Source organism: Peromyscus leucopus, chromosome 8b (assembly GCF_004664715.2).
Source record: "Peromyscus leucopus breed LL Stock chromosome 8b, UCI_PerLeu_2.1, whole genome shotgun sequence".
In the NCBI taxonomy this organism is placed as follows: domain Eukaryota; kingdom Metazoa; phylum Chordata; class Mammalia; order Rodentia; family Cricetidae; genus Peromyscus; species Peromyscus leucopus.
Window position 1 is genome coordinate 103,974,500 of NC_051086.1, and position 25,359 is coordinate 103,999,858.

The 25,359-nt window shown below is 48.5% G+C and overlaps 1 protein-coding gene across 1 annotated transcript in view; it reads left to right on the forward strand.

Moving 5' to 3' along the window:
* Positions 1-25,359, forward strand: part of Rnf213 (ring finger protein 213) — a 111,953-nt gene continuing 86,594 nt past the window's right edge. The window contains 3 exon segments of the mRNA XM_037200972.1: positions 1-77; positions 3,311-3,423; positions 17,597-17,751. Of these exon segments, the coding sequence (XP_037056867.1) occupies positions 3,327-3,423; positions 17,597-17,751 (252 nt within the window). The 5' untranslated portion in view covers positions 1-77; positions 3,311-3,326.

Genomic DNA, 25,359 nt, shown 5'->3' on the forward strand with positions numbered 1-25,359 from the left:
AGGGGCGGCGTCGGCCCTGTGATTCCGCACCAAGGCGCGCCAGCCTGCGGGGCAGCGCGGGCGCATGGGCACTGCAGGTGCGAACCAGAAGCTTCCAGGTTCGGGGCGGCGGTGCGGGGCTGGGAGCGGGATGCAAGTCCCAGGCGGTGACGAGAGGTCTAGGGTGTGGGATGCGGGTCTCAGGGACGCCAAGGGCCCCCAGGAACTGGGGTGCAAGGTTCCGCTGGACAGGGCGGGTGTCACTGGGGTACGACCTGCGGAGCTCCGGATGCCGTTTCTTTGCGCGCCGGTCCTGCTAGGGGAGCGGGTCCAGCTGTGCATGACCCTGAGGTCACATTGCCGGAACTGTGCCGGAGTCCTGATGCGCCGGCGCCCGGCCGCCACTTCCTTCTTGTTCTGAGTTTCGGTTTCGGGTCCAATCCGGCCCTGCGCCTTTGACCCCATCTACTCTAAGGCCGCGGGCCACGCTAGGTCTGCCCTGCTCCCCAGAACCAGGAAAGGACAGTGCCCTCGACCTGCCCACTCCCACGAGCGAGCTCCAAGCGGTCCCGGGCCCGCAGCTCTGCCTGGGAATCCGCCCTCACCAACTGCAGTCAGAACTTTTACGAGCCAGGCGTCTGCGCCCGGGGCGCTGATCTTCCTCCCGGTGAGGGGAGGTTGGGGAGGCTCCCTCTCGCAGGAGCAGCTGCAAAGCAGTGAGCGGTGCTAACGCTATCTCCAAGTCCAACCCCACCTGGTTTTCTTTAGTCAAGTCTCAGGGCGAAGGCTCCGGGAAGGTCCTCTTGCTGGCTGAACCGGAGAGGCATTGATGCTGGCCGCTCACTTCTGCGGAGCTGAAGCCCTAAGGCCCTTTGGACCTTCCAGAGCAGCACTGGAGAACTGGCTTTAGGGGTGTTGGCTCGGGGTACACCACCCCAAAATGTGATGGTAGGAGATAATTTGCCACCCCAAAATACACTCCGTACGCGTGGTTTCAGTTTGTTCTAAGAATCTTATGGTGTGAGAAGCAGAACTTTCTTTTCCTTTTCTTCTTTTTCAGGTTTTTGAGACTAGTTTTCTCTGTATAGTCCTGGAACTCACTATGTAGACCAGGCTGGCTTCGAACTCAGCCATCTCCCTGCCTCCAGAATGCTGGGATTAAAAGTGTGCTGAACTTTCTTAAAAGAAATTTACATCTGTCTAGAAAGGACAGAGGGCTGGGGCAGACAGCATTGGTTACCCATGAAAACACTTGCACAAAACCACCACCTTGTCTAGCTCCCAAGCCGGGAAGGTCCTCTTGCCTCAGCACCCTGTGGTCCCAGCCCTGAGCCTCTGCTCTTTCCTGTAGCTCAGGTTGGCCCTAAAACCTCCAGCGCCCATTCTTCTCCACTCTGAGTTTGTGGGATTCCCTCAAACATAAACATGCATGGTTGCTCTTGTGTTGATCTTTGCTTGTGTTGGGTCCTGGAGTTGCACAAATAATGAGAACAGACCACTGAAGTCTATTAATCAGAAACAACTTTATTCAAAAACACTGTGGGGGCGGTGCTTCTAACGAGTTAGAACTACAGAGAATTATTTGACTCTATAGCCCCGAGAAAGGGCTACAAGCTTCTTTGTTCAAGACAGGATTTCTCTGTGTAACTTTTGGAGTCTGTCCTGGAACTCTGTAGACCAGGCTGGCCTCAAACTCACAGAGATCTACCAAGTGCTGGGATTAAAGGAGTGAGCCACCACTGCCTGGCTACAAGCGCCTTTTTATAATCAAGGGTTATACACAGGGCACAGAGTACATATTGGGATTTAAGGTGTCATGGCACCACAGCGTCTTGGGAGTGCCATCTTGAGCTGAAGCTAAGAGACTTATGGTAGCTCAGGAATGTTGACCTGAGCCTGAAATAGAGGATCTATGACATTCTGGGCATCTGATGTCTTTTTGAGCTAGCACTCTCTGGGCACCTCTGAGGGGCATCAGGGATTTACGATTTCTGATTACAGGGTGTTGGTTTTAAATGTTCACATAGTCTTTGGTTCCTTTAAATTGCCTGGGAGAATTCAGGGCAAAGGGTCAAGGCAGCTATCAGTGCTAATACACTCAGAAATGAGTGTAGGCTATACGTGTGCAAGTTATATTCTCTGGCTCTTCAGCTCCCTTTTCATTTTGGTTTTAAAGTAGAGTCCTTTGTAGCGCTGGCTGGCCTTGAACTCCTATTGTCCTGTCTGCACCTCCCAAGGCCTGGGGTTACCAGCATGAGACGCTGTGCCCAGTTTTGTGCATCCCTCTATTTAGTTTAGGGCCAAACAAAGCATCTAGGAGTGCAGGTGAAGCCATCCATCTCCAGGGGGAAGAAGGGCCTAAGTGGTGGGGTCACTGAAGGTATCTGAATGAGTGATGGGTCTTTCTAGGGGTGCTTGCGGGGGGGTGGGGGGGGAGCAACTTCCACAACGTTCACCTCCACAGCCAGGCCCAAAGAACTCACCATCTAGCTGTGATCAAGCCCAAAGGTGGCTGCCAGGACAGGGGTTGGGAGGAAGGGAGGGCCAGCAGCAGGCACCGGATGTAGAGGTGGGGTTGGAGCCCACTGGCTTGGCCTCTGCCCCTTCAGGGTGCACAATGGCAGTTAGCCCTGAGGGGTGAGAGTGGTTGGTGTGCTTGGAATTCTTCCCTTGAGCCACAGGCTCCCTGGTTAGGGCCAAGAACAGAGGGGCTGGTGCAAGCCTTCCCTAGAGTGGCCTGGAGCCAGGTTCCCACCCTGTCCTTGACCAGGACTACCCTTGATCTTTACCCTGGTTTGGTGCCCTTGCTAGGTAGGGGCCCTGACCAGGCCATCTGGGCTGGTTGGCCTCATGCTCTCAACACTGCCCCCAACCCTCCCCTTCAGCTGTCTGGGGGGTGGGGGCAGGGTGACAGACACAGCCCCAGGGCAGCCCCAGCACCTGGCTGCAGCAGACCGTCACAGGTGTTCCATAGTCAGCAGGCAGGTGGCTGCCAATCTCGTCTGAGGTCAGGGTCCTCAGCTGTTGGGCTCTGCCGAGCATGCCTAACTCAGTATCCCTTTCTTGGCAGCAGCCTTCTGTGAGCTCCCTTGAGCTATGTTGGTGGACAATGGAGGGGGAGGGCAGTAGGGGGTTGTGAATTGCTGCTTGAGGGAGGAGCTGGATTTGGAATTGAGCACTGATAGGGAGCTCTGGTCTGGGTTTCGATTACCCAGAACCTTCTGGGTCCCAATCACTTCATTTTCCTAGAAAATGAAACTGAAGTAGGCGGTAGTCACGTGACAGACGCTGAGGCTTATAGTGTTCTGCCGCGCCTCTCTCTTTCCTGCAGGGCTGGGGATAACAGCATGGAGTGTCCACAGTGCCGGCATGTATCCGGAGAGAAGTCACCCAGGTTCTGCAGCCAGTGTGGACAGAAACTGTCCGCTGCAGCCCCCGTGCAAGGTGAGGTGGGGAGGGGACAGTGGGATTCCAGGATGGAGTAGGGTCCCTTTCTTCTCTGGTGGGCGGTAGTGGCAGAGAGCTTTCCTTCGTGCTTGTATTTCCCTCAGAGTAGGCTGTTCAGGTCTGCTAGAGGTGCCAGCACTTCAAAAGAGAAGGAAGTTTTGCTTTCAGTTCTTGTAGCAAGCGCTTTCTCCAGGAATGAGCAGCCACTGGTGAGAGAGGGATCCTGAGGATGGAAGTCTTGTCCCAGCACTACTGGGAGGTGGAGGGTGGGTGTTCAGAAGTTTAGGGGTGACCATGAAGTATCACTGTTAGCAAACTTGTGAGTCACAACCTGTGCCCTAAGCCAGGTCCTGCCACCCATCCTCAATAAGCTGATTAAAAGAACCAAATTCCAAGTGAAAGCTGAGGGGCTGGAGAGATGGCTGGGCAATTAAAACAAAATTTAGCCCAGGAGTGGGTGGGTGGGTGGGTGGTGGTGGCAGCGGCGGCCGCTCCTGCCTCTAATCCGCCACTCCTGCCTTTAATCCCAGCACTTCGGGGGCAGAGGCAGGTGGATCTCTGTGAGTTCAAGGTCAGCCTGGGCTACAGAGTGAGTTCCAGGAAAGGCTCCAAAGCTACACAGAGAAACCCTGTCTCAAAAAACAAAACGAAACGAGAGAGAGAGAGAGAGAGAGAGAGAGAGAGAGAGAGAGAGAGAGAGAGAGAGAGAGATTTCTGTGAGTTCAAGGCCATCCTGGTCTACAGAGTGAGTTTCAGGACAGCTAGGGCTACACAGAGAAGCCCTGGTCAGGCTGATAAGAGGGAACTTACCCAGTTACATAGTCAGAACTTGAACCCTGTGCAGCTTGTGTCCTGCGGTTCAGGTCTCACTGGCTTCAGTGTGGAGGAAGCCTTGGGGTGCTGGTGTGGCCCCTTGGAGGAGTCCCTGCTCACAGGTTTGTAGATGGCTGGTTTATAGCTAATTATTATCATGAAGCTGTGGGACGAGTTCTCATGTACCTTCTGCGATTTGACGGTTGCCCCTTTCTTGGTTCTTTTCTTTTGGGTGAGTGTATTGACAATATGCATTTGCCAGGAGATGTGTCTGAGAGCGAGGGTGTGTGGCATTTCTGCAACATGCCATCATGTCTTACGCTTGACACCTCGCCAGGCTGTCCTGGCTCCTGGAGAGTGGTGGAGGAAGGGGCAGGAAGTTTCGTCTGTAGAGGTAGAAAGGGCAGCTGAGCCTGGCTTGGCCATGGCCTTACATCCTCACCCTGGGCTGTGACTGTTTCCCGGATTGGAAACTGAAACAGAGGTATGCACAGCTTAGGGCGGAGTGCTAGCCAGTGTGCAGGAAGCTTGGGTTTATCCTCAGCACAGCATGGTCAGAAAGAAGGAAACAGAAACTAGATGTGAGGACTCTGCTCCCTCCCTCCTGCAAGCTCAGACTTCCAAGGCTGGAGCAGCCTGGACAGGGACTCAAGAGGCTCCCAGATGCTTGGGCATTAGCGGGTGGACTATGGGTAAAGACGGGGTTCATGTGAGGTCCCTAGTGGTGCAGAAATGGCTTTGTGAGGGTGAGGGCTTCAAGTGCTGTGTGTCTGTGGTTGTCTATGGGCTGCAGGGTATGGGTATCCTGTGAGATTCCTTCAGAAATTAAGCTCCCCACACCTCCCCTCTCCCAAGTCCCCAGGACCCAAGTAGGAGTTGAACTTGGATACTGGAATACTGGATGGCTCCCTTGAGGGTGCGAGTGAACTGCTGGGCATTGAGTTTTTTATTTTGTGCATTTTCCAAGTTTCCATGAAGGGCATGTGGTTTGTAATGAAGAAAGTTTAGGACTGCATGCCCATAACTGGTGAGTGTGTGTGCATGTTTGCACGTGTGAGTGCGTGTGTCTTTGTCTATGTGAATTGAGGCGTGTGTCCGGAATGGCAATGGTGGGTCTCCTTCCTGCTCAAGGAAAGGGTACCCAGGCTCTCCACCCATTGCAGGTGGCATAGGTGGGGTGAGTCACTCTCCAAGGAGAGCATGAGGTCGGATACTGAAGTACCTGCTGGTCATCCAGGAGGCTTACAGATGGGACTCAGGGAGGCCAGCCTGTGATGGCTTTGACCTGGCCTCCCTGAGGGACACCCTGCTGACAGCTCCCGGTGGGGGAGGGGCTGGGTAGCTGGTATTTGTTTTCTTAGCTCCACCCTCCAGGGTCCACCAGGCCTGACACACAGGGTTGACGGGAGTCCTAGGCTCTGGGGAATAACTGTGACAGAACAGTTACAGCATGATGATTTGACAGTTTGGCCTATCTCATGACCACCCAGTTTCCTGGGCCAACGTCCTCAGCGACCACCTTCAGGACTTTGCCGTCTTCCCGAGCGCCTCTCCCCTTAACCACCACCTCTCCTGTGTGTGTGAGCTGATCACCCTCAGGACCTCCTGCCCATCCCTGGAGCCACACAATGTCACTCGTTCCCTCCTGAGCAATAACACTGCAGCTTTGTTCCAGCTGAGGTGCCTACATGCCAGCTGGTGCCGTGGCTGGAGACTAGACCCTCTGCCTGGCCAGTCCTTCGAGCCTCACAGGGCAGGCAGCAAGGGTACCTCAGCACAAATGCATCTTGGGCATCATTTAGACCCATGCTGCCGTCACAATGATTTGGGGTTCTTGGGGCCTGTGGGGCCCTCACTCTACCCTTTACTAGAGTCTCTCAAGGAGACTCAGCTTGCCGGGGTTCGGGGCTTCTGCCAGCCTGTCCCTGTGAGCCTCTGCTGCTGGGGTGGGGCCAGGGACTTGCCCTATTCGGCTGCTTGGAAGAAAGTGCAAGGGGATCCTGTCATTCGAGAAATCCATGGGAGTTCGCTTAAGGAGTATTAGGGAAATTTATTAGGATAAATTGAGGAAATACACTCACAAATACAGAACCGAGGAACAGCTGAAGTCGTTCTCTGATCTGACCAGGAGCAAATCCACCTGGCAGTTTGATCACACCAGGAAGCAGGCAGCAGGGAGAAGGGACCTCATGACCCGTCTTCCTTTCCTTTTAAGAGGTCTGTACAACAGAAAGAAGCACGCCTCTTTCAGTCTGTGAAGCCCGAGATCACGGGTGGAGCACACACCACTACAGGCCTATCAGAGGAGGAGCAGCCAAACTGTAGGGCTAAAATATTTACCAGATCTGAATTGGTATACAAGTTTTAATACGGACTAGCCACTGGGGGCTGGGGCATGGCTCGAGTTGTCTCCTGACACCCACATGTAGGCTCACAACCATTCGGAACTCCAGTTTCAGGGAATCCGTCACCCTCTTCTGACCTCTGAGTCACAAATGTGAATGTGGTATATGTGGTATGCATACATACATGCAGACAAAAATTTCCATACACAAGAAAATAAATCTAAAAAAGTTAAAAAAAAAATAGATATAGGGGACAGACACACAGCAAGCAAATTCTCAGACAGAGAATGTGTCCCTGAGAGGGAATGGGCTGATTTTATACCTTGTTCCTGAGCTGTCTGTGTGGGGTCATATGTGAATAAGTGAAAGGTGGACAGCTCACTGTCCTGTTGGATAGTAATTTCTATGCCACTGTGTGCCCTGCCTGGGACTGGCCATTAGGAGTTGGCTTTGCTGGTGTAAGGCTTGGTTAGTTGCTGGATCAGGCTGTGAGCACTTGCCTGGTAGTCACAGGGGATAGAACTTGCTTTTGGTTTTGCCTTTTTGTCTCTATAGCCTGGAGCACCTGTCCCCCTTCCCCAACCTCTGAAGCTTGTGGGAAGTAGCAGGGCAGTGTCTGTGGTCCCCACCCTGCTCCTGGTGCTGTGAGGGACCCGGGCAGTGTCTGCAGTCCCACCCTGCTTCTCCTGGTGCTGTGAGGGACCCGGGCAGTGTCTGCAGTCCCACCCTGCTTCTGGTGCTGTGAGGGACCTGGGCAGTGTCTGCGGTCCCACCCTGCTTCTCCTGGTGCTGTGAGGGACCCGGGCAGTGTCTGCAGTCCCACCCTGCTTCTCCTGGTGCTGTGAGGGACCTGGGCAAGTTCCCTAGTTTGTCTGTACCTCCAGTTTGGCAACTATGAAGAGATAGTGTTCTAGAAAAGGTACTCCCCCAGGCTCCCTGCTCTGTGCCGGCCAGGTTTTTGCTGCTATTTCTGAATCCAGCTCCTAGCCTTCCAGTTATCACAGAGAGACAGGCGGTGTTGCCAAATGGCCCTTCCTCCCAGGAGGACACCTAATGCCATCAAGTCCCCTCCCTGTGCTCTGGCCTGGGCCCTGTCACACTCTGAATTCTGAACTGGCAGATTCAGAAGAGGGCAGCGTAATTAATGCACAGCACTGGGGCTGTCTCAGTAGCCCTGGGCCTGGGTTCTTCTGCCCACCTGCCATTGTCCCCCAAGTGGAGTGCCTACATCGCCTCCACAGCTTCTCCAGCCCCCCGGAGACAGACGCTGGCTGCAAAGCTCATGTCCTTGTGCACCTTCCATGCCTTCTTCAGTGGAGAATTTACAGCTGGGCGGTGTGTGTGTGTGTGTGTGTGTGTGTGTGTGTGTGTGTGTGTGTGTGCTGGGTGGTAGAAATGACTGTGCACCACTCTGGTCCTTTCCCTGGATCAGGGAAGCCTAGCATCTTTGGGGTTGAAGGTTCCTTGTACCTCCTTGGCTTTGAACTGTCTGAGTTTTACTTAGGAAGGCTGGCCTCTTGGGTACTCATTGGTGTTCATAGTCCTTGTCCTGTCCCTTGCTCAGTAGAAGGAGGCCAGGTTCTGGTCTGGGGGTTCGGTGTAGGGTTCCTCGTGGCTTTACCCAGCAGGTCCGAATAGAGGATGATCAGGACCACAGGCCTGAGTGCAGGTGTCTGAGATGGTCTGCACTTGGCTGTGCTGGGGGAGGAGGTCTTTTGCTCCACCCCTTGGCATCTCTATAAAAACCCTGGGCCAGAGACAGTCCGGGCCCGTTGGAATAGGTTCCAGGTCCTCTCGAGGCTATCCTTTATTTTCTATCTATTTATCTCCGCGATATTCTCCACAATAAATCCTTCTATCTAATATTTCCTGCTGATCGCACTCAAGAAAACTCTGGGGAACAGTGGGGGTGGTGGGTAAACGCCCCACAGAATGGCGCCATGAACAGGGACTAAAGAAGAAAAAAAGGGGACTAAAAAAGGGGAACAAAAAAAGGGGGTACTAAAGACAAATGAACAGGGACTAAAGACAAAGTAATAGGGCCTAAAGATAAAGGAAAATAATAGTTTTATTACAGAGTTTTTGGTGAAAGTGCTGAGTCAGCCCTGCCAGTGGAAAGGCATGCCGGTGTTATGAAAAAAAATATATTTTTTATATATATTTTTGGGAGGCAGGGGTTTTATCCTCGAGAAAAAAGGAAAGTGGACTGGAAGGATGTCCGATGCTGCAGCGAAATTCTCTTCTTTCAAAATTTTCTATCTTCGGGGCTGGAGAGATGGCTCAGAGGTTAGGAGCACTGACTGCTCTTCCAGAGGTCCTGAGTTCAATTCCCAGCACCCACATGGTGACTCACAACTATCTGTAATGAGATCTGGCTCCCTCTTCTGTGTACATAATAAGTAAATAAATAAATAAAATTTTCTATCTTCTATCCCTTTCTCAATTTCTATCTGTGATAAGTATAAGGTATAGGGTAATAATATAGTTTAGGAAAAACTTACAAGTGTAAGATGGTGTAGAAAAAAATAAGTAAGGCCACTAGACAGAAAAACTCTTCAATTTTCTAACTTTGGGGGCTAAGAATGCAATCTGGGGAAAAAATCTTTCTTTGGGTTTTACGGGTGGTAAAGCTCTTCTCTGAGCTTATGGGGAAGAAAAAGTTTCCTATGGAAGCTTTTGACCAGGGGACAGCTGAAATGCTAAGTCCAAGTGGCAGGAGAAAGTGTTTTCTCCCTGAGGCAAAAATGGGGGTGTAAAAAGCCAAAAAGTTTAAAGTTCAGAAGTTTTGGGGAAAAGTTGGTATCTCTCCTGGAGGGGGGCAATCTTTCTCTTAAACTATAAAGCTTTTCTTGGAAAATTTTGAGGGGAAAATCTCTCTAAAAAGCCTTAATCTTTCTCAAAAGCTCTCTTAAACTTAAAAACTAAAGCCTTTAACTTTCTCAGAAGGATGGGGACCACCTGTGATTAGCTCTGAGAGAAAAAAACAAATTTAAGACAGCAAAACCTCTCTAAGTTCTTTCAAGCTTTAACAATCCTCCCTGCAATGCAGGAGGCTGGAACAAGTTTCTAAAAACCTCTTCTAAGCTCTGTCTCTTCAAGCTAGTAAAAGACAGTGGGTCAGAGTACCCTGAGGGAAATGCTTGGGGAGAGCAAGGGTGAAGAGCTATAGAGAGCCCCAAAGGGCAGGAAACTTTGCCTGAGAAAAACAGGCTTTTCAGTTACAGCCAAGCTGAGGCATCAAGGGTTTTGTCTGAGTGAGCATTTCAGAATGAAAAGGTGCTCCTAATCTGTCTTAATGCAAAGATCCCCTGAAGCAATGCAAACTCTGTTAGCATTGTATCCTCGATTCTGACCAAAATCCCAGGGGCAACTAGCCAGCATCTCTGAGTTGGAGTGCATTTCTGGGATACTAGGGTTCCTGCAGTTGTAAACTTCCTGGAGCACAGAGCTGAGGCAGGAAGGTGCAGGACCCAGGGGAAGATTACTAATGAACAAAGCTAAAGCCGGTGGGAACGGCACAGTTGTCCACTTTCCTACAAGTCCCGGGTTGATAGGTCCACAGCTACAAAAAAAAAAAAAAAAAAAAAAAAAAAAAAAATCTGAGAAAAGCTTTCCTATCAGAGTAAGGACCTTTCTGGAAAAACAGTAAAGCTGAACTGTGTCTGAAGCAGTTGTGCTGCTGCTGAGTCAGAACGCTGTCTGGGGAAAGAGCCCAGCCAGGGCAGAACAGAACTATCCAGGAGTAAAGCTTTCTTTTCTGTCAGAGAAAGGACCTCTTTGAGAAAGCTTTATTTCAATTGACTCCCTGAGATGAGGGAGTGTATCCCTGAGGGGTGATTGACTCTGGCATAAGCTCTGTCCTTGAGCACCCAGACAAGCAAACACAACCCACTGGGGACTGGGCCAGGTGAAGACCTGATGAGGCAAAACACCTGTCCTAATGGGAGTTTAGAAATGGCAAAAACCTCCCTTGTTAGATTTTCAGTCTGTATGCAAACCACACAGACCCCGAAAAAAGACAAAAAGCCCTACCTTCAGTAGCAGGGAAAGCTGCCACTGTAGTGACGGAAATGTTTCTGGGGTAGAGGGGATAAACTGAGACCAAACTGGATACTGTCAGGGAGAAAGACTCTGAAGAAACAGAGGGGACAGATTCCTCCCCAGAAAATGCATGACCTGACAAAGCTGCTAGAGTTTGAGGCAGATTCAGGGGGAGAAAAAAAAGCCCCTACCTCCAAAGGCAGCTAGCAGAGGTACAGAGCCGCAGATAGCTGAAGCTCTGCGTCTGGGGAAGGAAGGAACAAGAAAATGAGAATAAAATCAGTGGGAGAAAATCTCTCTGAAGGAGCTATGGAAAAGCTGTTGTACATGATTTTGTTTTTCACTGACTGGCTAAGGCAAAGACAAGCCCCGAGGAAAGTTGTTATCAGAAATGCCAGCCTCAATGCCGGCTAAGGAGGCAGGTGCAGTTCTGATTTGGGGGCCAGTGTCTGATGAAGGAGAAACACCTGTTGAAGCCAGCTGAGAGACCAGAAACCTCCCAATGTGCCATAATTGAAAATGTAAAATACTTGTTCAAATCTCTCATCGCAAAGGCAAGAGACTTTGTTCAAACCCCCCAGGCAAGTCTAGTAAAAGAGAACCCGTTGACTCTCAGACCCAAAAGGAACTATGGGAAATGACTGATATAAGGGACTGATATTATTATGGATTGATATAAGGGAAATGCATTCTGGGAAAGGTAGTTTTTCTGCTAAAGATGGCGACATTGCCCTGAAACACTTTTGTCAGCTCGAAAATACGTTCATGGTAAACTTAAAATACAGCTTTTAAAAGAATGAGTACGAAAGTCGTCTAAGTTTAAGTATCAGTTCCAATGAAAGATTGAAAGGATACGGAACTAGGTGCTTCGCGGTTTGGGGCTCCGTTGGTAAAATGCCTTATTTACCCTAATAGCTGTGCAAATGTTTATGGTAGTTGGATGACAAAAGCTACCTTTAAGAGCAAACAAGCCATTTAAAAATCCTTAAAACAAGGGAAAGCAGTTTATAGACTGAACTTTGTCTTAGATATGAAGAAACTTATGTTGAAATTAAAAAAGTTCTTTGCCTTGAACTAACAGCCTGCAATGAGTAATTCCTTTGCAAATCTAATAAGGAGACAAGGAAACAGGCATTCAAAAAAGAAATGACTGCTTTATAGATGGGAAACAAACTTCAGAAAATCTAGCTGTCTTACAAAAGAGTTGCTTCACCTGAAAGTTCCTTATAAGAAATCAATGCTAAATATCACCGCTGCTAATAACATCAGGAGTTAAAGCTAATGAAGTGAAAATACTAAATCCTGAAACTCAAGTGAAATGGAAAGATACCTGCTTGGGATTTGAAAGGGTCCGGATCCTGTTTTAATAGGGGGTTGAGGACATGTCTGTGTTTTTTCACAAGAGGAGAATGAAGCTCAGTGGTTACCGGAGCATCTGGAAAGGAGCGTGGAACTAAGAAAGGTCAGATCCAATGATGTTCCTATAAAGGAACCAAAATGAAAGTGGCTCGATTAGTATTTCTGAGGTTTTGTCACTGGTTAATGCAAACAGTGAGGAAATAAGAGTTCGGAGCTGTGCCGCTTTTGGCTTTACTAGCTCCTTTAGAAAAATACCTTATATCACCTAATAGCTGTGCAGTATTGGCGAAGAGCTTTACAGAAGCTAAAATACGGTAATTTCACCCTCAGCGTGAAGTGAAGTTTTCCGTAGAACAAACCAAAAGTGCTGCTGTAATAGAAATGTTTGTCTGAATTGAAGCACTTAGGGGAACTATTATGAATTTGGGTGAAGGGACAGCCTCTAGTTAAGAACTGTCTACTGCTGACAGTGCATCGCTGCCGGTCCGGAACGGCTGAGAGAACTGGCAACTTTGGAGTGTGGCTTCGTCCGGAGAATGTTACAGTCCCCTAGCAACAAGTATCACAACTCTATAATGACAACACTCACTAAATCCCAGTGCTTTATAACAAAGCTGACTATAAACTCTAAACTTTAGAAATGATGTACGTACTTCCTGTCTAGTTAAGAGAATCTTTCCAATAGAGATGGTGATAATAATTAAGAGTAGGAAGTAGAAAGACGAAAATAAGATATGTGAGTTTGTAAAAATGCTGTCTTGTTAGATCTGTGTTAAGAAATCTTTAGGTGTTTGCTAAGTTAGATATATGCTAATGGTAGCCTATATAAGTTTGTAAAATAGATCTATAGAGTTCCTTTAAGAATATAAGCTTGTAAGAAGTATCTAAGGTAGTCTTAAGACATGTAGTAATAAGCTTGTAAGATGCTAGTTGTAAATGTAAGTTTAAATAAGAAATAAGATGGAATGAATATAAGAATTAATAAGAAATATATTTGCTAAAGTAGTTCTATAGTTTCCTTAAAGTATAAATAAGTAGATGTTAATATGTTATATGTGAGTTTGTAAAAGTGTGTAAATGTTGAGTGAGTTTATGCTTAAGCACATGTTATGTGGGTTTGTAAAGTGTAAATGTTAAGTGTGAGTCTATTCTTAATGTATATGGTGAAAACACCTGAGACACAGGAGATAGTGTCCTAGTAGACTGCAAAGTAGGTAGTCTGAATGGTTTCAAAAGCTCCAGAAGCCGCTAAGAAGCTAAGAATGGCGGACGCCAGAACCAGCACAAGGCATCCGCAGCTGAGATCCGTGGAATATCAACGCAGCACAGAAAAACCTGAGCTAACAGCAAAAACGGTACAGTTTAAAATATTACTATACTAAAAATGTCTGAGAACAAAAGTTGCAGAGACGCTTGTTTGAACTAAAATTGTTAACTGCAAAAAGTTTTGGTTGAAAAACGTCTCTTCATATTTGGAAGTGAAAGCCTGATACCAGAATTTATTTCTTGTTTGAACTTTTTGAACTTAAAATGAGATAAAATTACAGATTTTGGTTATGGATTTCTTCAAATTTGGAAGGCTAGTGCCAATATTTATCATTTGAATTTTGGTACTTAAATGAAATGAACAATAGAGATTTCATTGCAATGGGACAATTTTGAGCTTACTTATAGTAATGACCTAGGAACGGTTTTCTGGAATTGGGTTAAAAATGGAACTGTTTAAATGAAGAAATGTATTTCTACTTAGAATCAAGATGCAATTTTGTGTATGCATATATGCTTTATTTACTGGTGATTCATGAATTGTTTTGTGGAACTGTTTATGTAAAAATGGAATTACTTATGGAACTGGTTCTGTGTTACAAATGAAACTGTTTAAACAGAAAAGTTTGGGTTTTCTAACTAGGCTTGAGATTTTGCTTAAAATTATAAAGAAAAGGGAGAGTTAATATTCCTTAGTCTATTTAATTTAAATTGTTGTTTGAGTGCATTAATGTCATGTTTTGTTAGTAAGAAATGCAAATGGGGTATACTAAGAGACTACTTTTAAAGTGTGTAAAGAGTTTTCTCAAGAAACTGCTTTTGGATGTTTTGCTAAAAGTTTTCAAAGTGTTAATGGTTAGATTGAAAATATTGCTTTTCAATATGGGTTTGTAGGAATTGTATAAGTTTGGGTTCCTCTAACTAGGTTTGAGTTTTTGTTTAAAAATTATAAAGAAAAGGAGGAGCTATTAGATTGAATTATGTTCACAGAAACCTATTGATATTAATGCACCCTGGTTTTATGGAGTTGAGGAAATGTTTAAGTTTGATGTGAATACATCGAAGTTTTTCCTATGTTCTGTTAACAAGAAAATTCAAATGACTGAGTTAAAGTTGTAAGACGGAGAAAATTGTTAACTATATATAGCACCATATATGCTAATTCAAATGGTTCTGTTAAGAGTTTGCTTTGAGTTGTAAGATTGAGAGAATTGTGACTATGTATATTAATATTTATGTTAACCTGTTAATGGTAATGATGAAGCTAAGGGATTCTTTAAGTTTGTAGTCGCCTTAAGAGTTTTTGGTTTAGAAAGGGCTTGAGGCAGCTAAGACTGCTGTGGTCACCTTGGACCTAATTCAAAAGAGAAATGCCATCTATATCATCCTCTACTCCCATACTGGGAGGTGTAACAGCTATGGAGATTGCTGTAAGCCATTAATAGTTATTTTTTTATATATTAAGAAGGGGGGACCTGTGGGAGCCCGTTCTCGGGTTCCTCGTGGCTTTACCCAGCAGGTCCAAATAGAGGATGATCAGGACCACAGGCCTGAGTGCAGGTGTCTGAGATGGTCTGCACTTGGCTGTGCTGGGGGAGGAGGTCTTTTGCTCAACCCCTTGGCGTCTCTATAAAAACCCTGGGCCAGAGACAGTCGGGACCCTGTTGGAATAGGTTCCAGGTCCTCTCGAGGCTATCCTTTATTTTCTATCTGTTTATCTCGGCGATATTCTCTGCAATAAATCCTTCTATCTAATATTTCCTGCTGATTGCACTCAAGAAAACTCTGGGGAACAGTGGGGGTGGTGGGTAAACGCCCCACAGGGTTTCTTGCTCATTTCTTATCAGCAGCTTTCTCTCAGGCTGCTGGATGATGGGGCAGGTAGCTTTACAGCTGGATCTGCTGGCCTCTCAGAAGTAGGAGGCCTTAGCCCGTCCATGTGCTTGCCTATTGATCCTTTGTCTCTTAGGCTAGAGAGATGCCAGGCTTTGGCTAGGTCAGACTAGCCAGGGCACCTTCATCTGGAGCTGTGGGACAGAGAAAGCTCACAATCTCATTTATTATGAAACAGCAGCTGTGAAAAAGTAGAAGCTACTCTGTGTATACTGCACTCTCTCCAGCTTTTCCCCTTTACTTGTATGTGTGTGCACGTCTGTATGTGTGTCTTGTAAATGTATGTGTACATGTATATGTCTGTGCATGTGTGTATGCATGTACATGTTAGAGAAAGAGCCTTTTATTGGACTGAAAGGGGGAGATGTTAGGATAATCTTTTTGTACACTGTGTGGAGATGTGTCTCGGTTTTACCTCACCTGCCTAAGGCATCTTCTGATTGGTTTAATAAAGAGCTGAATGGCCAATAGCTAGGCAGGTGAGGATAGGCAGGTCTTCCAGGGAAAGATAGGAACTTTGGGAAAGTCACAGAGGAAGTTAGAAGTATGGGTACTGAGGCCAGTTGGTGGTGGCGCACGCCTTTAATCCCAGCACACAGGAGGCAGAGCCAGGTGGATCTCCGTGAGTTGAGGCCAGCCTCGTCTACAGAGCGAGATCCAGGACAGCCAGGGCTACACAGAGAAGCCCTGTCTTGACAAACAAACAAACGAAAAGTATGGTACTGAGGAGAGGTAATGAACCACATAGCACAATGTAGATTAATATAAATGGGTTAATAAAAGTTTTAAGAGCAGTTGGGAACAAGCCTAAGCTAAGGCCAAGCTTTCATACTTAATAAGAAGTCGCCGGGTGGTAGTGGCGCACGCCTTTAATCCCAGCACTCGGGAGGCAGAGGCAGGTGGATCTCTGTGAGTTCAAGGCCAGCCCGGACTACAGAATGAGTTTCAGGAAAGGAGCAAAGCTACACAGAGAAACCCTGTCTCGAAAAACCAAAAAAAAAAGAAGTCTCTGTGTCATTATTTGGGAGTTGTCGGTCCAAAGAAAGACCTGTTATATGTACATATTCATGTGTGTATGTACATTTAGAGGATTGTTTTTCCTGGCTGGCCTGGAAGGAGCGTTCTCTCACCTGGCCATTTGGATGATTTGGGCATGAGCCTGTTAGGCAGCATCCTTACACAACAGACCCCGGGTGCCTCCTGTGTCCAGGCACTGGGGGCTCCCATGGGAACCATGTGTCCCTCCCTGCCTTCCAGAACCTGCCTGGACATGGCCGTGAGCAGACAGCGTTAGGAGGAGATTGGTAAGGACTCAGGGAGGAAGTGCCAGAACAGGAAGTGCGTCCCCAGGGGCATGGGGCCTTCGGAAGCAGTTGGGAAACCAGGCTAAGAGAAGGTCCCAGGCAGTGTGGAGTGTGTGGGAGAGCCTGAGGTCCGAGACGGCAAGTTTGAAAACAGACCTCTTATGGGTAAAATTCAGACTCACTTTTGAGGTTTGAAGTGAGTGTGTGGGACACAGCTCTGGATAGGTGTGTATCTGCAGGTCACCAGAACTGAGACATGTGACAGGGTATTGCTGGCCTGAGGACCCCTCAGAACTCGGGCTGGGGATTCCATTCAGGGGCAGCCTGAAGACCCCTCCCTCAGAGGTTGCTTCTGGAGCCATATTTAGGTGCAGCCATGTCCTTGACCTCTACCACAGCAGAGAGTAAAGCAAAGCAAGTCGGGGTACGGACGACACGGGAAGATAAGACTCATTTGAGGAGAGAAAGGCACTGAGGGCTGAGCAGTTGGTGTAATAGGACTTGGGGACTTTAAAGCTGCCTAATCTGTGTGTGGGGTGTTGGGGGAGCCAGTGGGAGTCCTCCTTGTTCACCACAGCTCTGTGTTGAGGTGGAGACTGTTTTAGGTTTGTCCTGCAGCTTGCAGCTGTTGAGGGAATGCAGTTAGAGATAAATCACCGATCAAGCAGACCCTTGTTTACCCACAGGTCTCGTGATGGCTGGACTCTCATGGTTCCTTGGGCATTTGTAGGTGGTCTGATTAGTTGTGCTGATGCTTCTGAGTGTCACCCAACAAGATAGGCAAAGCAGGGACCCCAAGCTGCTATTGGACTTCAAGGGTGCTTGGACTAGGGTGCCCACCTCAAGAAAGGTTGGGTGGTTTCGGTGAGGGAAAGAGGCACAAATCACGCTGTGGGCATCCTGCATGCACTGGGGAATCCAGTGGCGTAGATGGTGTGGGTGGGCGGGCGTTCAGGCCATCAAGTTGTGTTTGTCCCCGTGGTTCTGCAATCCCTGGTCCTGCCCTGGAAGGCTGGGAGCAGAAACGGCACACAGCCTCGGAGAAGCTGACCTCTCAGCGGATATTGGTGGGCGCGAAGGGTCCTGTTTGCCCTCCCCGGAACTTGCTGCTCTTCCCTGGTGTGATCCTACCTTCATCTGCCCCAGCAGATTCTGAGAACAACAACACCTTCTTGGTGGCATCAACCTCAGAGGAAAGGGCTGAGCCCGGGCAGGTGCTGAAAGAGGAGAGGGTCCCAGGCTCCAGCAAGGAACTGGACAACCCAGAGGAGTCCGAGTCTGATGCCTCCTGGACCACCCAAATGGTGAGTGAGCCACACCTGCTGCTCCTGCCCACTCTGCCCCGCCTCAGGCAGTCTCCTGATGTGATCTCACTGGGTCCTGGGGTTGGTCGGCCCTCAGTCACAACAGAGTCAGGGTTTCTCTGTGCAGCCCTGGCTGTCCTGGGACTCACAGAGAAGATCTGTCTGCCTCTGCCTCTCAAGGTGTGCACCACCATGCCTGGGGTGAGTTCTGGTCTTATCAGAGGACAGAGGATACAGCACAGAAGTAAACTCTAGACTCTAGGGCCTAGAGGATGTAAATAGACTCAGAAGAAGAGATGTGATCTTCTAGAAGGAAAAAGTCCAAACCAAAGGCTGTGTACCTGTCATCAGAAAACGTCTCAAAATAACTAAAAAGCTGTGGTATGACAAGCACACATGAAGTGTGGCCTGGGAAAACTATGGTGTGGGTGTAGTGGTGGTGTCTACCTGTGATCTCGGCTCTCAGGAGGTAAAGGCCGGAGGATGGAGAGTTCAAGGCCAGCCTTGCCTACAAAAATAAGTTTGAGGCCAGCCTGGGCTACAGTGAGACTCTGTCTCAACCTGTCTCCAAAGTCTCCCAACCACAGGTCCATTAGCAGCTGGGTGTGTGAATATGCCTTCATTCCAGTGTTTGGGAAGAGATAGATGGTGAGTACAGGTCAGCCCCAGGTACACAGTAACAGAGTAAGACTGCAGGCAGTTTTCCTGTCCCACAGGCACTCTCAAATAATCACTCAGAGGCTTAATATTAAAATTGTAAATGCTCAGTCAATAGCTCAGGCTTGTTACTAACCAGCTCTTACAACTTAGCCCATCTCTATTAATCTATGTTCTGCCCTGAGGCATGTGGCTTTTTGTACATCTGGCTGGTGACTCCCTGACTCCATCCTTCTTCATCCTAGCATCCTGTTTGATTGTCCTGCCTAACTTTATCCTGCCTTGCTATAGGCCAATCAGCTTCTTTATTAACCAATGAGAAAAATACATATTCACAGTGTACAGAAGGATTATTCCACAGCATAAGACTTTATATAAAAAATAAAATCAGGGCTGGAGAGGTGGCTCAGAAATTAAGAGCACCGACTGCTCTTCCAGAGGTCCTGAGTTCATTTCCCAGCACTGATGTTTTGCCTATTTTATGACCTTGTGAGGATATCAGATCCCCTGAACCTGAGGTTACACACAGCTCTGAGCAGCCATGTGGTTGCTAGGAATTGAAACTAGGACCTCTGAAAGAGCAGCCAGTGCTCCCAACCACTAAGCCATCTCCCCAGCCCCTCAATATATATATATATATATTGGTTTTTCGAGACAGGGTTTCTCTGTGTAGCTTTGCGCCTTTCCTGGAACTCACTTGGTAGCCCAGGCTGGCCTCGAACTCATAGAGATCCGCCTGCCTCTGCCTCCCGAGTGCTGGGATTAAAGGCGTGCGCCACCACTGCCTGGCCCCTCAATATTTTATTTATTAAAACTTTTCATTTATTTTACATACCAACAAGTTTCCCCTCCCTCCTCTCTTCCTGTTTCCTCCCCCACCTCTCGTGTACCCCCTCCCCTATCCACTTCTCCCTTCAGAAAGGGACAGGCCTCCCATGGGAATCAACAAAGCATGTCATAATCACACTGAGGCAAGACCAAGCTCCCCTTCCCCTGCATCAAGGGTTGGCAAGGCATCCCTGCATGGGGAATAGGTTCTGAATAGCCAGCTCATGTGCCAGGGATAGGTCCTGATTCCACTGTTAGGGCCTCCACAAACAGACCAAGCTACACAGCTGTTGTCCACATGTAAAGGGCCTAGGTTGGTCTCATGCAGGTTCCCTAGCTGTTGGTCTAGCGTCCCTGATCTCCCATGAGCTTGGGTCAGTTGTTTCTGTGGGTTTCCCCATCATGATCTTTTTGAAAAGATTTTTACTTTTATTTATTTTTCAAGACAAGGTTTCTCTGTGTAGCACTGGAGCCCGTCCTGGAACTCACTCTGTAGACCAGGCTGGCCTTGAACTCACAGAGATCTGCCTGCTTCTTGCCTCCCAATTGCTGGGATTAAAGATATGTGCCACTACCTCCAGTTCCCCATCATGATCTTCATACACACACACACACACACACACACACACACACACACACACACACACCGCCTTGCTCATACAATCCCTCCTCCTTCTTGTCAACTGGACTCCTGGAGCTCATCCCAGTGCTTGGCTGTGGATCTCTCCATCTGCTTCCATCAGTTACTAGATGAAGACTCTCTGTTGACAATTAGGGTGGTCACCAATCTGATTACAGGAGAAGTCAGGTTCAGGTACCCTCTCCACTGTTGCTAGGAGTCTTAGCTGGGGTCATCCTTGTGGATTCCTGAGAGTTTCCCTGGCACCAGGTTTCTCCCTAATCCCAAAATGGCTCCCTCTATCAAGATATCTCTTTCATTATTCTCACCCTCAGTCCCAGCCCCAACTCAACCAACCCGATGATCCCTTATGTTCCATCCCCCCCCACATCCCCTCCCTTCCAGCCTCCCCCTTCCCCAGTTTACACAGGAGATCTCATTTATTTCCTCTTTCCAGGGAAATCCATGTGTCCCTCTTAGGGTCCTCTTGTTACCTAGTCTCTCTTGGGCTGTGGGTTGTAGCCTGGTTATCCTTTACTTTACATCTAGTATCCACTTATAAGTGAGTACATATCATGTTTGTCTTTCTGGGTCTGGGTTACCTCACTCAGGATGATTTTTTTTTCTAGTTCCATCCATGTGCCTACAAATTTCATGATGTCGTTTTTTTTAACCTCTGAGTAATACTCCATTGTGTAAATGTACCACATTTTTTTTTTAATCCATTCTTCAGTTGAGGGGCATCTAGGTTGTGTCCAGGTTCTGGTTCCTACAAATAACGCTGCTATGAATGAACATAGTTGAGCAAGTGTCCTTGTATTATTGAGCATCCTTTGGGTCTATGACCAGGATTGGTATAGCTGGGTCTTGTGGTAGATCGAGTCCCAATTTTCTGAGAAACTGCCATACTGATTTCCAAAGTGGCTGTAAAAGTTTGCACTCCCACCAGCAGTGGAGGAGTGTTCCCCTTGCTCCAAAAACTCAATCTTAAGTGGTGTGTGGCGGCACACCTTCCATTTCAGCACCTGAGAGGCAGAGGCAGGCACATCTCTGTGAGTTTGAGGCTAGCCTTGTCTGCAGGGCAAGTTCTAGGACAGCTAGAGTTACAAAGTGAAACCTTGTCTCAACAAAACAAAACAAAACAAACAAATCAGTCTGGTGGCTGGAGAGATGGCTCAGCCCTTAAATCACTTGCAGCTCTTCCAGAGGACCCAGGTTGGAATCCTAGCACGCACATGGTAACTCACAACTGTCTGTAACTTCAGTTCTAGGGGCACCCTCTTCTGGCCTCCATGCATACAAGGCATATGTGTAGTGCAAATACATACATGCAGTAAAAATACCTATACATATAAAATAATAGTAATAATAACAATAGTCATAATAAATTAAAATTTCAAAATCAGTCCACTCATCCAAGAAGCTCAACACATGCTCAATATGACGAACAAAGAGCCATCCACTTTAGGACACATTATAACCAAACCAACAAAAACCAGACTCATGGGGAAGGTTGAAGCAGTCCATGAGCAACCTGCCACATGTGAGGGATCCTTAGTTTCTAGCCAGAAAGCATGGAGTCCCAAAGGCAGTAGGATGGGATATCCAAAATGAGAGAACAATGAAGCTGTTCTAGAACGATACCCAGGCTGGAGGTGCAGCCTGGGGCAAGTGCCTGGCTAGTACGGACCACAACAATAAAACAGTGTTTATGTAGCAACACCCGACTGCAGGATTCCAGGTACACGAACTAGGAAGTAGGCACATCCTCAGGAAGAGGGATTAGTGTTGCCCGTGTCTGGGTAAGGGGAGAGGCATGGTCTGGTAGGAGTTGCACCTTTGGGGTGATGAGAATGCGAACCTGTTAGAGGTGGTGACCACCAACACCGTGACTGCAGAATATCATGGAATTGGTCACTTTAAAATGGAGGGGTTGGAGAGAAGAATCTGCTTGGCAGTTAAGAGCACTTGCTGTTCTTCCAGAGGACGCGTGCATTTCCTACATCCTGCAGCTCACAACCACCTGTAACCTCCTGCTCCAGGGGATCTGACGCCCTCTTCTGGCCTCTGCAGGCACCTGCACTTATCCCCCATACACACAATTAAAAACAAAAACAAAGCCAGGCAGTGGTGGCGCACACCTTTAATCCCAGCACTGGGGAGGCAGAGCCAAGCAGATCTCTGTGAGTTTGAGGCCAGCCTGGGCTACCAAGTGAGTTTCAGGAAAGGCACAAAGCTACACAGAGAAACCCTGTCTCGAAAAACCAAAAAAAAAAAAAAAAAAAAAGAAAAAAGAAAAAAAACAAAAACAAGTCTTAAAAAAAAAAAATACTAACACAAATGCCTGAAACGCATGAACTGGGTAGAAAGTACGTACGAATGCTAATGGCGTCACCTGGTGACTGGCTTGTGGGGCCTTTTGCATGCTCCAACCACCTGTGGTCTTCACGTTCAAGTGAATTTCAAAGAGTGGCTGTGAGTGCAGTGTGATGCGTCAGCACTGGGCATCCAGGCAGGTGTCAGGAGAGATGGCCTCAGAAGCCAAAACTGGGAGCTACTGGGCAGCCACCCCAGCACCATTGATCTTTCCATGCTGGGGGTAGGGGGACCTTCGTGGCTAGTGGAGCCAGTGGGTGGCATGAAGTGACCTGCTTCCACTCTGTCTTTTCTGCAGTAGCTTCTCCATGCTAACTAACAGGGTGCTCTTTGCTGATTTTCTGCTTCCTCTCAGGCTAGTGGGTTTGTACGTCTTGCAGGAAGAGAAGGAGAGGCCTAGTGGTGGCCAGGTGCATTGTGTGGAAGAGCCCTACTAGCCCTTCTTTCTAGGCTGCTCGATGTGAGGTGGTGGGGTTGCTGGCTGGGAGGGAGGTCTGGGTCTGTGTGTCTGCCGAAAGGCCAGATTCTGGCTGCCTGGCTTAGCTCTTTGGTGACTGTACTCCATCTAGTGTCCCTGAAGTATTCCACCTAAAGCAGAGGAAAGCCCTTGGGACCATGCCCAAGCTTGCTTGTACTGGACCTTGGAGTACCTGCCCATCAGTGCACCATGGCAGACTTGAACACCCACAGAGCCCTTCTTCAGGGTCCCTACACCTTCTGCCATTGGCCCAAGACTCTCAAAGGTGCTGGAGAGCTGGGCCTGTTCCCTTTAGGAGATGGCCCTCCTGGGCCTTTATGGAGATGGAGCTCCTGAGGATCTTGCAGGAGCAGAGCAGGATATAACCCTCCCCTGTGTGAATCGGGTCGTGTCTCAACAGGAAGTGGACCCAGAGGTTTTTGTAGATGCTTCAGAGGACACAGCTGTTGGCCCAGAAGGTGCTCAGTGCCCTCCCAGCAAGCGGAAGAAGAAGGAAACAGCTGGGTTGGACACTGAGCAGGTAGCTTGAGAACACAGTTGCTCAATCACTGCCCTCCTCCCCCAGACTTTGTGCTCCTGAGTCACCACCACACTCCGAGTGTCTGGTGAGCTGAGCCACACCTGGGTGTGGCAGTGCGGACTCAGTGTGGGATTGCCAAGACTGGGGGTGTTGAACAGGCAGGGTCGTGGTTTGGTCTTGGGATTGGGAGGGCCAGTTCTAACCAAAGGTGTCTGAAGGTCAGGGACCGGATGCCACGAGGGCCTCCTGTACCACGTGTGTGTCATCCGCAGAACAGTGACTTAGGTAAGGAGACAACCTAATGTGAGGTTTGACCATTTGAGCCACTGGAGATCTTGTGGTTGCAAGCCACTGTGTAGCCAGCTGGAACTGGTTGAAGGGATGTGGTTACTCACATCACTGGTAAATCTTGAAGCCAGGCGCTGAGACGAAGGGAGCCTGGGTGGCGCTCTCTTCTCTGACTCCCTGGTGTTGGATGCCTTATAGTCTCCCAATATTTGTGTTTAGCCATCTGGACCTATCCCCCTTGTCATGGCTTCCACAGCCACCCATCTGCCATGCACCCTTCAGCAGGTGAGAGGATACTGCTTCTGCTGGCCTCTACAGAAGGAAAAAAAAAAACTTACTTCAAACCTCATGAGCTGTGATGGGCTTGGGAGCCTAAATGGAGCACCATACCATGCAATGGGAACCAGTGTTGTGAGCTCATAACCCACAAGCACTCATTCCAAATCGAGAGCAGAGCCCCGCTCCTTGCACCACATGGCTGAGAGCCAGGGGGTGTGGGAGCAGGGAGGTGGGGAGGGCACAGTGGACACACACGCTTTGCTGTAGTACCTGCAGAGAGCCTCCAAGACCTCCCCATTGATGATAATTGGTCATAGCCACATGATGCCACCTTGTTTGTGTCCTCTATAACTCTAGACCTGCTCTGTTCTATCAGTTCACCTTTATGATGACCTCTGAGATAGGGACATCTGTCTCCACTTAACAAGTGGGCAAACTGAGGCACATGGTGGGTTAGTAAACCATCTAGGGTCACCTGGCTAGCTTGTCATGAGCTGGATGGGAACTCGGGTCTCCTAAAGCCAGCCTAGCTGCCACTGTGTCCGCACTCAGACTTGAGACGTGGACAGGACTGAGACAGCATCGTGTCTTCTCTGGTTTCACTCAGCATGTGGAGGCTATCTATCAGTGGTGCGTGCCTGCAGGGAGCTCTGTGGTCAGATGACCAAACACTGCTCCCTGTGTCCCGGTACCTGGCACACCTCGGGCTGACATTTGTCTCAAGGGACACCACTAGGTGGCGGCTGCCCCACCTTCAGACACTTCTGTAGCCTCTTTAGTATCTGGGCTCATCTCACAGGATCTGGCTTCTGTACAGATGAGGAAAGCAATCTTGAAAAGGCTGATCAGGTGTGCACCCTGTGGCTTGGCCAGGAGCCCAGCCAGGGACAAGGCTCAGGTGGTGACAGTTTGCTCAGAGGAAGGGCTGGGAAGGTGCCAGAGCAGAGAAGGCGGGTCAGTGCTGAGTGGAAAAACAGAAGCTGGGACGTGGTCTTGTCTCTTAGGCTAGCCTCACGGGTCTTACAGTCAAAGGTAGGTCTTGTCTTCATGACTTCCTGATCACTAGAAGCAAAGTTCTATTCGAGCATGACCCAAAGACCCCACCTAGCTTGCTCGTATTCTACTTTGTCGCTGTCATCTTCTGATTTATTCTTACTGTATATGCATTGGTGTTTGCCTGCAAGTATGTCTGTATGAGAGTGTCAGATCCCCTGGAACTGGAGTTACAGACAGTTGTGAGCTGCCATGTAGGTTCTGGGAGTTGAACTCGGGTCCTCTGGAAGAGCAGGCAGTGCTCTTAACTGCTGAGCCACCTCTCTAGCCCAACCTGTAGTCTTCTTATGTCCCTCATCCAACTTTGGAATGGAAGATCTGGAGTTGAGACATCTCCACAAATGGTTCCAACAACATCTGGGACCAACAGGACCCAAGCGGGGAAGGTCTGATTCAGTCATGGAGGGATATAGATATCCAGGATGAAGACATGGCAGAGAGAGAGAGAGAGAGAGAGGCAAGGAGAATATGGGCAGCCAGAGTAGCGGTTCTCATCTGCTTCTCCCTTCA